At 34.8% G+C, this 15,533-nt stretch overlaps 1 protein-coding gene across 9 annotated transcripts in view; it reads right to left on the bottom strand.

Moving 5' to 3' along the window:
* Positions 1-15,533, bottom strand: part of LOC132696963 (basement membrane-specific heparan sulfate proteoglycan core protein) — a 571,468-nt gene that overhangs the window by 223,232 nt on the left and 332,703 nt on the right. The window contains exon 2 of one of the 9 annotated variants that reach the window (XM_060662161.1): positions 9,985-10,121. The exons of the other annotated variants lie outside the window; for them this stretch is intronic. Coding sequence (XP_060518144.1) covers positions 9,985-10,060 — 76 coding nt within the window. The 5' untranslated portion in view covers positions 10,061-10,121. The remainder of the gene's footprint in view (positions 1-9,984; positions 10,122-15,533) is intronic. 9 annotated transcript variants of the gene reach the window in all.

The following is a 15,533-nucleotide window of genomic DNA, read 5'->3' as shown; positions in this document are numbered from 1 at the left end:
TCATTGAAGCGGTCAATAAGATTGTTTATAACCATGAACCTCGGAAGTGGTGCTAAAACCCATCCTTGTGGTCAGCTGGCCTCTAATAGTTTCATTTCTTATTCGAATTTTCATAACTTTTTTGCAGAGTATATCCATGCAGTCACTCTCCACAAACCAAACGAAACCATATTTAGAGGCTATTTCAAAATATCACTTTTGATCTTTATGCCCCAAACTCAGTAATAGTCGCTTATTAAGATGCCAAAAGTGTAATTCGAAGAAAAGTTGATTCACTCGATCGTTATATTAAAAAAAAATGATTACCCAATAAAATTCTTGAACAGATTTTAACAGTTATTAATTTTTCATTGATAACTTCAGAATTTACTAAACAAATATAAAAACAAATCTATATTTAAACTTTGTTAAGGTGCATTGGGGAGGAGAGAAGAAAGATTTTTCAAAAGGAGGTTCTTGGAGACTATTTTTGTGAAATGAAAAAAGTATATTTCGCTACACAACGCAAAGACGCATAAACAAGACTGCAACCTTATCTTGGAGAAAACAAATTATCAACTGCTTAACCAAGGTATTGAATTTAACGATAATTTGATAAAGAAGGAACTGTTACATATAGCAATTTTTTATAAACAACAATTTATGAAATACGCCGTGCAAAATTGTGAAAAGGAAAACTGTGCTGCTCACACCTCAATATCATTGCGAACCAATTATATGGACGTCAGTGAAAGGATTTGTAGCAAACTTAAGCCCCCGCTGATTTGACATTCCTTGCAGCGTATGCATAGAATGCTGTTAACTGCTAGTGTCTCTTTGGAGAGTGGTAGATCGATCTGGTTATAACATGATATTTCTTAAGAACTTTTGATATCTGCTCAGTAATGTTTTGAATTTAAGAAAGGGCCACTGTGTATTGTGTAATCGAACGAATTTAAGAGAAGAACAGATGTTAGGTATCTAATTCTATGTTTTTGTAAACTCAATTCCTGCGTCTGATTTTCTATCAATAACAATATTAAAAAATGGGAGATTTTAGTTTCCAATTCAATGGTCAAATGTGTACAGAGTTTACGTGATTTGAAAAATCTTGAAGTCATTGGTGACCATGATGCCAAATATTAAAAATATCGTCAACGTACATAAATAGTTTTGGTTAGTTTTAAATTTTTCAATTAAGTGAAAGGAATTAGGTACGAAACTATCCCCTTTTCCTTTCAAACGTTTCTTCTTCTCTCCGCCTTTTATTAATGAAAAAAAAGTGGTTTTTGCAATGAAGTTTCGTTATTGTGCATAGAAAGCAAAAACGCAAAATGATAAAGGTAATGAGTGTTTTTTTTTTCGATGTATAGAACTTTAAGTTGGCATTACTGTTCAAGATGGCGAACGATTTAACAGCTGTCAAGTGATTTATTCTCAGTGTGGTTTGGCAATTCATCATGAATAGACTCACGCCTAAACAACGCTTGCAAATAGTGCAATTTTATTTCGAAAATCATGGTTCCGTGCGGAATACGTATCGCGCACTACGTCCATTTTATCGTCGACAAAATCGTCCATCAGAGCAGTTAATTCGATTAACCATGGAACATTTTCGCACCACGTTTACTCGATCCCCAGAGACGCCGTACGGTGCGTACAGAAGAAGCTATTGCTGCTGTAGAGCGTAGCATTGAGGAACACCCGAATGAGTCCATCCGCCATCGAACACAGGAATTGGATCTGTGTCCATCCACTTTATGGAAGAATTTTGCGTAAGTATCTTGGTTTACGTGCTTACAAAATCCGATTCGTGCAAGAATTGAAGCCAAACGATGATCAAGTAAGGCGTAGATTCGTCGAATGGGCCCAAAACGAGATTGCCGTTGTTCCTGATAAAACTGCCGCATTTGGAGCGAAGCTAATCCCCAAGTGTATGTCGAAACACCGTTACATCCAGAAAAACTGACTGTTTGGTGCACTCTATGGGCTGGTAGAATCATTGGTCCGTACTTCTTCAAAAACGATGATGGCCAGAACGTTACAGTCAATTGTGATCGGTATAGAGCTATGATTACTAACTCTTTCATTCCTAAATTGAATAACCATGACGTCCAGGAGATGTGGTTTCAACAAGACGGCGCAACATGTCACACAGCTCGTGACACAATCGATTTATTGAAAGACACGTTTGGTGACGGCCTAATTTCACGTTTTGGAGTTGTGAATTGACCTCCAAGATCTTGTGATTTAACACCGCTAGACTACTTTCTGTGGGGCTATGTCAAGTCATTGGTCTATGTGGATACGCCACAAACGCTTGACCATTTGGAAGACAACATTCGCCGTGTTATTGGACGTCCAGATTGGACTACATTCGCGCCAGCCGTGGCGGTCATATGCCAGAAATCATATTTAAAATGTAATGCCACAAGATTATCTTTCGGATAAATAAAATTCATTTTATTGCAACTTAAAGTTCTATACATCGAAAAAAAAACACCCCTTACAAAACAGTTCACATTTTTTATTGTAAATCCTATAAGAAGTGCTGGTTGGGGCTCAACCGACAGCAAATGTTTATCGATCGATTCTTCAGGTGCCATCCAAACGTCACCCGAAAGATATCGGTTAGACCGTCGCCGGAAAACAAATTACCACCCCCCGATTCATTATAGCAACATGTCAACTTTATTATCGCGATCAGAAGTAAATTAAAGCGGTTAATTTGTCAGCCGGAGGCGATTTGGAATTATAAAGGGGGGGGTAAAGAGGAGGGCGAGAGTGGTCCTCGCGCTTCGCCCAATTAAATGATACGTTTAGCCGCGTGAAACTTGAAACCATCGATGGCCGAAACGTTCCTCGTTCCATTTCTGTCGCTTTTTTTATTTGTAGAGGCGCGTGGCTCGATATTATATCGGATAGGTCGTAAATCATTGTTTTAATTACGCCCATTCGGGCTTGTTTGTATTGAAAATTGGAAACCATAAAATTTACTACAGGCGTTTTCTTGTGTCGTCGAAATGGTATTAATAATTTTCTATTTTTGTTGCACAAAAGCTATGACGCCTAACTCTGACCCCATTGAAATTACGAATGAAAATCCGTTCGTTTCCGTCTGTCTAAAGATGACTAAAGATATTTGGCCAATGGAAACCTTGTGTAAATAAGCAATAAAGACAGTGAAAGTATTTAATTTCATCAAGAGTAATCTATCAGCTTCAAAATTTACTAACAATTCTTTGTTATATAAAATGTGTTTAAAGTACCACATTAACATGAACACAGGCACATGGTGTCTCATTATAACTGACACACATTAAAGTAGATGCAGGTTTGTTCTTAAAAAGGTGTGGTTACTATCTTCCCTTAAAGAACTAAGATATACAAGGGGGCCATGAAAATGCTGATCAAGAATTAAGATCAATTTGCAACATTTCACGGTACGGAATGAAAAGGACCGAGGGCTTTCGTCTTTCTTAACAAAAACTTCAACTTTTTATGTCCTGCATAGTCTCATTTGATACAACGACGGCTGACAAGTGAAACCATATTCACCACTTTACAGGGGGGACGAAAAGAATTATCCCAACGCTCAACTTCATTTTAATATTTCTAATATTTTAACTTTAGGCTTTTTTGGAGTAGGAGTTGTGGACACAATTTTGAAGGTATTTTTATTTTCTATACGGATTCGCTGTCTCAGAATTTCACTTCTGAATCATCGGTAAAGACATCCACACATATCCGTCCAAAATATAACAGAAACTGACCCACTGTTTGATATACAAATTTTTAAATTTAACTTAATAAATACAAAAGTTGTAAAGATTTTTAGGATGCACAATTTAAATTTAGTTTTTAGTATACAGGGTGGCTAATAAAAATCGCGATGAATAAAACATACATCTTTAAATGGACCACCCTATTATTAAATTTTGTTTTGAATCCCTTTTAAAATTCTAAAACTTTTTTTACTAACGATACATACCCAAATATAGTTTTTTAAACATTTCAATTTTTCTAAACAAAATTCGACTTTTCACAAAGGCAAAAAAAACATTAGCCCCATTATTTCTAAAGGTCCCTCATATTTGAGATTGCCGTCATTCGAAAGGCAATTTGAATTAGATGCTGCAGAGTGTTCAAAATAAATGAATATATTGGTTTTATTTTAAATTGAAAAATCTTGATTTTCTTAAATTGCACATCATATATATTTTTTTTCTGAAAGATCTTACAAAAATCTACAACTTTTATTGAGTATGTGATATGCCTATTTTTAATACTTTGCGATTTATTTTAACTTTTCCAATATCTACAATTCTTTCGGTCTAAGAATATTACTATAACAAATGACATTGGCAAATTTTTACCGAACAACTGAGTAAATAAATTCATAAAATTTATTGTGGTGTCAGTAAACTTAAATAAAAAGTACGAATTTTCCTAAAGTTGAATTAATTGATGTAATTTATACACCGGGTGAGGCGTAGAGAAATACTTGCTGTATTGACGTATATCAACTAGATAACCTCATCAGTGTTTAATGGATGAAAATATACGAAAAAGATTACAAGCAGAAGGGCACATTTTTGAACGTTTATTGCGCCATAATAATGTAAGTTAATTTGAACTTTGGTAAATTGCGGCTTAAAATCATATATTTTGAAATATCTCGCCCACCCTGTATTATAGACGAAAACTGAAACTCTCTCTCGACACAGTTTACGATACTCTTCATATCAAATTGTCCCATCTCAAACAGTTTTTCATTTATCGCCAATAATTTACCCCAAAAAAAAAAAACGAAAATTTTAAGAACTTTTAGATTCTTTACCCATAAACGGACACTGGATCTCCTACGTTTCCTGGTATATAAATTTTTCCAGAAGAGTAAATGGTTTTCGAGAAAATACTTGTTTTCTGAAAGAATGCAGTAGGTACATAGTAATAGTAAATGATGTTAAATTGAGGGCGAGAAATGATGATTTTCATTTGGATTTTTTCGAATATCTGGAACAGTAAATACAAAAAATGTAAGTCCCGATGTGGTCTATAACACTGTTTAAACCAATTAGACATATTTTTTACGAGTTTTGATTTACGGTTAATAATTTATTCCTGAAAAGTTCTATATAATTGAAAAAATGCCTGAAACAAAAGTCATAGCCAAGGATTTCCCACATTTCCCGGTTCTAAAATTTAAATAGTTAATTAGTTTTGGAGAAATCATTTTTTTCTGGAAGCCAAAATAATCAAACAAAATTTTTAAAAATTATTTGTTGATATTTTATTTTACGCTCGAATTCTAATGTTTAGATGTGGGTACTTACGTTCATTTTCTTGTCAAATTTAAAGCCGATAGCTATATATTTCAGTCACTTATGGCGTTTTTCAATATAGCACGGAATATCCCGAACTCCCTGTACAATATGTGAAAACTTTAAATACAAAAGTAATAGCTGCCCACATGGGCTATATCGCCATGTAAAAAAAACTGGCAACAGAATCACAGCCTTCTAGTTATGGTCAATTATCATTACAAAGGGAGCCCATTTTCTTTTTTTTTTTTTTTCATTTTCAAAAAATCATCAAGAATAGAGATTTTTTGGTCGAATCTTGCGCGTCATTTGGATTAACAATTTTTTCCATGGTGCATACCGCTTTTGAGAAATGATTTTTTTTCAAGTTTTCAAGCAAATGCGGTTTTTCAATTTTTAAAAATACTTCCGGACCCCCCAGCCACCTCAATTTCAATAGGTTCCGTTAGGGGACCAAACTCTATATTTGTGCCAATTTTGAAATCGATAGCTGCAAATCTCGGACACTTATCGTGTTTCATAGCAATGTACGAAAAACAGACGAAAATCGCAAAAAAAGACAGATGCCAATTTTCAATCGCCATTTGCCATGGGCTTATGTTTTTCGTGGCCAATTTAAAAGGAGCAGAACTTCAGCTCCCTCACTCAAACCGTTCGGAAGTTACTTGCGTTTTTATGGAGCGTCGACAGAGAACAGAGAACGGAGAACAGACAAAAATTGAAACGTTTATTTTTTGACGCTGATTCCATCGGTACCAACGGCGACGCCGTACGACGCTCCCTTGCAGAGATATAGGTTTCGTTGGAAAGCGTATACTTTCGAAAAATTCGATTTCATCGATTTTTCGAAAGTAACAAGATTGCTTTCGACAAATCGTCACTGGGCCGGGCAATTTCGTCGCATGTATCGTGGATTAGCTCTTTATTTCCAAAAGAAGCCGCGTCGCGGTTTCTTGTTTTAGAAGAACGCATTGTTTTTCTATAGCGCTCCTGCGGACCACTATGGCACTTTCGCAAAATTGAAGTGAATTTATTGTGCATACACCCTATATAATGTGTCTTTCAAGCCTCGCCGAACTTCAAAGTTACGGTTTTTTCGACGTTGCCGAGGTATAAGTTTCGTTGCCAATCGCGTATACTTTCGAAAAATACGATTTCATCGATTTTTCGAAAGTAACAAGGCTCTCTATAATCCCAGCGATGATAAGAAGTCAAGTATCTTTAAAGTCATTTAAAGAAAAATTAAAAACTAGTGCCCATGATAACATTTATTTAATTTATAGTTATATGGTTTTATCACGCTGACAATCCAAGACCTTTTGGCGCGTGAGTCACCGTTCGGTTCTTCTACACACTACAGCTTAATAGGGTTGACTTCATTAATTTAATCGCAGCTGCAAAAAATCCTACACCGGGAAAAAAGGATGCAAGAAAAAAATTAAAAGCTCGTAAAAAAAGATTGAGTCGATTTCGTCGCATTATATTTTTACTGTAGGCAGTAAAAATGCACTGCTGAAATAACGACGCGACCTTTCCCTAATAGGTTCCTAGATATATTTTTTTGCAAATACTACACAATGAGCTCTAATTTTAGATCCTTTCCGTTGGTCGTCTGCGTTGCACCGGGACCTTTTATTTGCACATCGATCGTTTTTATAATAGTGCTGGCAGCTAATGATTTTACCGGAAATTAAAGATCCTAACGACCTGACAGTTCCATTTAATATGCGAAATATTGCGAATAATATGAATTCCTTATATCGGCCAATTCTATATGTTATATTGCCTAAATATCTAAGATCGATTTTCGTTGGTTTATTATGTTGGAAATCTTTGGGTTATATTTCAGAAGAAGTTGAAGAACATAAGCTGATATAATAGAGTGATGACCTACAACCCGTCACTTCCTAACTAACTTTTAAATCGTTTAGTTTAATAATAGATATCTTTATTGAATTAAGTAACTCCACATATTAGACACATAGGTGTAGTTCAGTTCAGCATTGCAGGAATGCTGATTGTTCTTATACTAAAGCTCGTATCCAACATAAAGAAATACACAAAAAAAAAGTCTACTTTAAAGCATTGACAAAATTTGCTAATAAAAAAATTTAAAAAAGTGAAAATCGACATCAACATTTGATACAATAACAGATATAATACAGTAAGACAGATATTGGCAGACAGATAAACATACATCTCTTGTAAAATTGGAAACTCACTGCACAAATAAGAGAATTATTGTTTTGATAACAAAAATTTGTACAGCCACCTCTTGAAAGAGGACAATAAAGGTCCTAAAATGCTGCCCTACAGAAAATGTGAATATATTAAAAGGATAATTTCAATATTATATACGCTTTTTTTAGACATGTGGCACAACAACAACAGTAAACAACTCTGAACACCCGTAATTTTTTTATTTGATTGATTGATTTGATTATTATAGTTATGCAAAAATTTTATTCTGTCTGTTTTTCTACGAGAGACTATTGCTGAAATTTTGTCAGCAAAATATTGTGAGCTTAAAGCACAAAGAGCCTGATGGTTTCATCGATCAGAAATGAGAGATACATCTGAGTATCATCTGACGCGATAAGAAGGCTTTTGAGAATTGTGATGTGTAAATAGAGAACAACAGAATTTGCTACCAAAAACCACTGCCTGCTCACGGTTGATAATAAATAATTTTTAATAAGCGTTGGTGAAGAGACACTCAAACCAATATATTTGAAATTCGAAAAAAGCAACGGGTGTATTAAAAGCTATAGAATAATCTAACAAAACTGACGCGGTCAAGTTGTCGTTATCCAAGGTGATAAAAATATCATCAGTAATATTGGGAAGGACCGTGCAACAGCTGCAATTAAATCTAAGCGGGAAGACTGCTTTTAGGTTGCTCACTGTATAAATCTTCTACGGCTACTTTAAAACCAAAGGAAACCTGTGAACAATTTTTGCGTTGTTTCTAATTGACATAAAGAAGAAAAATCTAATATTGCTGTATTTAGATGCTATAGGGATTTTACAAGAGGGAAATCCTTCACAAATAGTAAATTAAACACATGCTTTTAGCAACCGGCAACGCAGTGTTTTTTATGACATTTCCAAATCGTTTGATGCGGTTTCACACCAAAGGGGAGAAGTTCTTAAAGTTCTTGATCGAAATTATTGACAAAAAGAAATCAACATATGGTGTCATTAGTTATAGGAAAATAATAGTTTTTGGATTTCACCATGGTACATCATCAGGTCCTTTACCTTTTAGTGTTGGTAGTTAAATGCAGAGGTGTAGGGCTAAGGGACTGCAAAATGTATTTTGGAACTTCAAGTTTTGAATTTATATTTCCTAAAATCCCTAATAATTATATCACGAGATGATCATAGTAAAGTAGATTATTTTTGTTTCAGTACAAAGACATCTCAATGTTTCTTTTATAATTGACCACTCTGTTCAGTTTTCGGAAAATTGGAACATGCCTTATACCGTTTGTGAAAACTATGTTGCAAAATAAATGAACCTAAACAACATTTTTTTTATTGCCACCTATACAGAAGAACAAAGCGAGTCCGCCATAGCGTCCAATTGCTTAACTCATATAACTATTGAAAATAATAGTTATTTGATTTCATATACTACATAAGAATTATTAACAAAATACAATTTCATAAGTATACAAAGACCTTCCTGGTCCTGGTCTCACTGCTAGACTTTTGGATAGAACTTCTTGGTTTTACTTATTGCAAATATAACACAAAATAAATTAGTGAATAAATAGAATAAATCTGTATTCTCTTTAATAAAAAATAAATACAGAAAATTAAAAACAAAAAATAAAATTATTGCGCTTTTAAATTTGAAATATTATTTTTATTATTTAATAGGTAATAGAAATATAACTATTACTAAAAAAAACAAAAGGATTTTCAAACAAACTTCTGCAGACCGCATCATAGAAGAATTGCTTACACACAAGAGTTTTAGTTTAGTCGAATAAGGTTTGACGTCCTATAAACTCCTGATGTCCCAAACGGAATTTTGTATTTGAAAGAAAGAAAATGCTGAAAGATTTCTCGAAATTTTTGAGTGATGTTTTGAATGTAAGGAAGATTCACAATGGCAAGTGTGGAGTTGCTTATGGTGAAGTTTGTTTTAAGATGAAATACTTAATAACTCCAATGTGGAAATTATTAGAGGGAGGAGCAAATGTCTTAATTCTAGGTTCAGTGATTTGAGTTGAGAATACATAGAAATGTCTAAACAACCACTGAATGGCTCACGTTTCACCAATAGGGAAATCAGGCATCCGGGCCAATATTCATATCCCTAATGTAGCTTCGCCCCTATCAAACAGCATATAAGAACGCACAGAGTTGAATGCAGTTTCACCGAAGCTCTGAAGAAGCCAACAGCACGATGTGCGAAACGTCAGTAAGTCGATTTACCATCAATCGATGTTGGAAGAATCCAGAAGAATGCATTTCATTAATGGTAAAGTTGTTAAGTAATAAATAAATTACTTCTGTGAGAATTACCGAAATTTATATTTTGGCGGTAAAATTTCATCGACACTCCAATTACGTTGGCAGCACAGTAAGACCAATTTGTGTCAATAGCACATGACCAACCCTTTGCGTCTCTACGACACCGTGATAAACATAACCTATAATAAAACCTTACCTGCATTCCGACACATCGCCATCAGCAGCGTCAGGCAGAAGACGAGGTTTCTCTTCGAAGGTGTCTTCTCCATCATGGAGATACCGACCTCGCACACCCAGACGTGCGTAATATACGCGGGAGAATCAAACGAGTGCCTAATATAAGTTTGTATTAGCTTTAGTTCTGTGGGGACGAGGGATGGACAACAAGGCCGATTCGGTTCGACTATCCACTTATCAGATGTTTAACGATAAATTCGTCACTGCAACGAGTTAAGTCATATCCCAACTTCGAACGGATGTATTATAACGGTTGCCGAACATTTGCGAATTTTCAGTGTCGTTTTTTTATGAAATGTGTAATTCCTCAAAGGCTTTTAACCTGGTCCGTGCGTACTGTTTCCGTTCAAAACAAATCGTGCTGTATATTTTCTAAGCTGAGCTTTTAATTCGCGGATATGCGTTTTATACGTTTTTATACGTGTCGAGTGCGATTTATTTGTTCGTTTAACGTTCTGGCTATCATTAGCGCCTATATCGATTTCGAATGGCATTACCGCACGACTTAACGTTTAGCGTAAACTAATTTCTGTGCCGGCGTTTATAAATAAATAAATATGCGGAGGTGATGCGTGCATTCGACTCCGCTCGCGGAGTTGATTAAATGTGGTTTCGTTTAATAAACAAATACGTGATGAATAGTAAAACTTTTATGGGGGATTTTTTAAGGTCTACGAGTCTAATAGACCTTAAATAGAAAGCCATCAAACAATCAGGGAAGCAAATTTTTCTGTGAATTTATATAAAATTCACGACTAAAGAGAAGAAAACAATCACCCCCAATACTACAATCAACCCAATTGCAGGCACCTTTGGATGGGAAAGAAGCAAAACGAGAATAGAAAAAATGCAAAAAATGTATTCCAAATCGGAAATTGGGTAGCAAAAGCAGCTAAAAAATAAACAAAAGATAAGTAAAAAAAAAACAACACGAAAAGGATACTAAAAAGAACGGATTACGATTATTTTGGGGGGAAATTGGGATGGATGGGAACTTTGGTGGCGATGTGCTTGTACTGCTGTACCTTTGGCAGAAGAGATGTAATAGGCACTGATAGAAATATACCAGTAAGAAGCTAATAGATCACCTATATATAAAAGAGATAAAAGTCATTAGGCCATGATATGTCGGATCACAAATCGATTCTTGCAGATGTTGAGCTGAGTGCGCTTGGATAATACCTTAAACTCTATACCTTGGCGTAGTATATTTGACTTGAACTCTATCGATGAAAAAAGAACCTTTAAAAAGAAATACTTACCCTGAAACAGAAAAAATACCAAGTTTCTGATAAATTTAACAAATAAAACCAACTTTAAATACAAAAAAAACTAAAGAACTAAAAATCAGTCCCTTTATAAAGAACTTACAAACTTAACTAACAAAGCGATCCAGTGTGAGGACAAAGTATATATAGAACATTCTTTAAACAGTATTTCGCATTTCTCTAAAAAAATTTAAGGTTCTAGAAAATTCAGAAAAGACGGGAAAATCAACTCTCAGATCCAGATTTAATAAAAAAGTCAAAAACGAAATACCGGCCATACCTTTAAAAAAACAACTTAAGGCAGATGTGAACAACTTAAATCTAAGATTTAAAGGTCACTAAGCTGCTATATTTGAAAGACGCTCTAAACTCTAAACATAGTTACTTTCAAAAATATAAAACTGTGTACTGCCATTTTCAGCTGTTAGTTTTGTTAGAGAAGTTGGTTTAGGTTTTTTTTTATATATCGAAAGGTACATAACGAATATGACACATTACTTTAAACCATATGGGAATTTTGTGATACATCTTCTGTTTTTCAAATCAATCAACATATACTGGGCCAGAGAAAATTGGAAAAATGGCCCGCTGATGCCCACTGATAAGGGCAGACGCAGTCGGCCCAAAAATCTAAGAAACAGTAGAAGCTGGAATACATAAATCCAGAACGACAACAAAAAATTCCATTCCAATGTCCTACCTACCAGGGTACGAATTTCACCAAGGTAACACGAAAGCGCCGCCCGCGAAGGTTCGTCAAAGTGTATGATCGTACCAGAAGAAGAGAATCCCAACAATAGAAGAGAGACATGCCAGGACAAAGACAGGGCAACGAGTTGATCAGAGGCTCATCGGCCAAATTTACGACCTGCTAAGCTACAAAAAAAAGGCCGTAAGAATAATGGTAGCTCTATTGACGAGTGACTGCCGGCTTAAGAAATATCTAAGCATCATGGGAATACAGATTCTGACAAGAAGAGTGTGTGAAGGCTTATCGAGAGTGCATGTCCATCTGCTGGGAGCAAACTAGAGGCAATGAGCCACAACAAGGAAGTTATGGCGTCTGGTCAGAAAGACGAACCCAGATAACGCCCTATAGCTAAGGAAAGTGTCACAATAGCTACTGTGCGTTGTAGTGACGTAGTTATTATATCGAGTTATTTAAAATTGAAATTCCACGTATTCTAATCAATGTCCAGAACTTCTTAAATTTTACTAAACTAAACTTTTTACGAACTGGGCAGCTATACCAAATATCACCACCCAAAATTATTTAACAACCCAATAACGATTCTACAAATTAAGCACGCGCCGGGGGTTATTTTTTGCGTCGGAGTGAAAAACTGACCCCCTCGCCGCACCGCTCGGTTCGGTAGCAGGAAATGCAAAATAACCCGGGGTCATTCTCCCTTAATTCGTCGCAAAAAAACATTTAATAGGTGTAAGTGCTTTTGTTCGGGTCCGTTAAGCGAGCGAACTCAGCTCGCGCTCTGTATGTGCTTCCACCGAGTTCCGACGTGAAATTTATATGGCATATAAAAATTCAAAACGCGCTACCGAGGAAAAATTATCGTCGATTTTACCGATGAACGTTCCGCGACGGTGACGTCCCCAGTGGCGGCTCGACGATGTAAACAGAAAACACTTATTTTATTTTAGTTTGTACAATAATTTGCTTGATTTTTCCTGGCATTCTTTGACAATTTAGTATAGCGTTTTTTAAAGCAAATTTAACCTTGTTTTTTATTGGGGATATTAAGCTTGTGAGCTTTGACTGGAATATGTTTTGAGGGACATGCTTAACAAAGTCACAGTCACAATATCTCAGAGTTACGCAAGACGCATTTCTCAACTTGATAAACTTCATTTCGTGAAGTACTTTATCAAATCATTTTCGACTTAGTTTTTCTATTTTCTAACCTGCTAGCACTTAACATGTTACTCGGCAACGGAATATTTGTGAAAAATTAGAAAGTTAACTATTACCCAGAAAATTAAAGTTTAATATTGAAAATAACGTAGCTGTAGGGGTAAACCGCAGAGCTAAGTAATTTAATTTGAATTCCTTTGAATTTCACTGCAATTCCTTGAAATTCTATGGGTATTTTTCTGAAATCTTTTAAAATTCTTTGGTTATTGAAAGGCATTCCGTTCTAGTTTCAGTTTCAATTTTTAGACTCATTAATTATTATATTATATCAGTAAATATCATAAATATCATTAAACAAAATACATACATAAAGAAAATCAGTACGACTAGATATGGTTAAATGATTGGACATGCATTGAAATTCTTTGCAATTCCGAGGAGTTTTAGAAAATTTCAGGAATGTTCGCACAATAAAAGATATTTAGTCGTATTTGGTTAAACATATCAAACAAACTACGTTAAGGCAATCGAAAAAAGAAAAATCAAAACATTCACCATTTGACGATTTTTTACATACCTATTGCCAAAGTAGACCTCACCTAATAGTCTAAGATGATTAATGATATAGAATATTAGGACGGTCATTGAGATCAAAACAAACTGATCTTTAAAACAGTGAATTTGAAAGAAAAGTAAAGGCATTTTACTAAAACCGCAGTCGAATTGGCCACCTAAGACATAGTAGGAAACTTCGATTGGCTCATGACAGTATTTAATGACGCTGACGTTTTAAAGTGATAATCTGAGCAGGCGTGATCAGTGAATCTTAGATCTTTACTGAGTGACGTGTGAACAACGATGAGTGATTTGGAAATGTCTCACAAATAATTACGTGAAGTGTTGATGAAATCTATTCAATGCAATAAATGATTCATTTCTAAGGAAAGAAGAAATATCTTTTATTAGTTTATAGACAGAAAAGGGATTTGTGTCCTAATTTCAACGGAAGCTGCAAAAGGCGTGTAGAATACAAGACTTTTCGAAAAATACCATGACCCACCAGAAGCAATATACAAAGTTGACTTGCTTATTCCAATGAAATTAAAATAACGCAAAAAGGAGGTAGGCTTCGAAAATCATCAATAGTACAAAAAAAGGCTTGTCTACTTTCCCTTTGAATTGTAGAACTCAAAAAGACCTGCGTTTTTGCAATATGTAATTTTGGTATGATATTTTTCATCACTCACTATGAGTCTATGGCACTCAGAATTGCCTGTCAAATCGGTCATTATTTGAAACACTTTTGGGAAAGCTTCGAATTTTCTAAAAAACATCCACATAGCAAATATGGTTCCATTAAAAAATATATATATCCAAATTTTAATTAGGTCTTTAAGAAGAAAAAGCAATGTAGAATTTTTCGCATAAAATGTGTATTCCATAGTGCGATTTTAGAGAATTTTAATAAACTTTTCAAATAATTGTTCTTGATAAAAATGGACCAATATGTTTTATCAATACTTTGACTGTTTTGTGTCATTATCACACAGTAAATTGTGAGGTTAAATAGGCGAAATAAAGAACTTTTCAGTAAAACAACCCAAAAAAAAATTTTTTTAGTTCAGTTAAAGTAATGAAAATATATGGGTGGTTAGATCTACGTTCTTAATAAGCATACCCTGTACATATTCTCAGACCCGATTATTCAAACATACATGTACATACTAATAAAATTTCAATCAGAACAACTTCCCGATTTAACATAAATATCATACGAACACTGATGGGTAAACTATATATTTTAAACCAGTTCATAGTAATCCCACTTTTTATGTGGTGAATTGCATCTCGGCGTAAACCTAGTTGTGCTAAGATTTTATGAAAGATTAGTCATATATTTTTTTTAAAATTGCACCTATCAGGATAATGTAAGACCACACGTGGAAATGACTGTATAGTCCAGCACTCGATAAATGGTCTGTAGGCACCTAAATAAATGTTACTCTCATTAATGTGCTGATGATATGCAAATATACTTATCATTTATGGTCAAAGATGTCTCTCAATGGCATAAATGAGGACCTTGAAGTGATATCTAGTGTCTGCAAAGTCCATGGTCTGATATTAAATGATTCTAAGAACCAGGTTGTTCTTTTTGGCAATAAAAAAGAGGAAATTATCCAGTACAATACTATTTACAAAACTTTTGGATTCCTCCTGCGTTGGTTGCTGTTGAATTGAACTTGGTGACGTTTCGCCAATCATCCTGTTGGCTTCTTCAGAGCTTAACTGAAACTTTTAGTTAAGCTCTGAACGACCGACGCAAGAGGGATTTTGTAAATAGTATTACAGTAGTATGTGGCAGTTTCT

The sequence above is a fragment of the Cylas formicarius genome, unplaced genomic scaffold, assembly GCF_029955315.1.
Source record: "Cylas formicarius isolate icCylForm1 unplaced genomic scaffold, icCylForm1.1 PGA_scaffold_1__22_contigs__length_36826433, whole genome shotgun sequence".
Lineage (NCBI taxonomy): Eukaryota > Metazoa > Arthropoda > Insecta > Coleoptera > Brentidae > Cylas > Cylas formicarius.
This window is presented reverse-complemented; position numbering and strand designations above follow the sequence as displayed.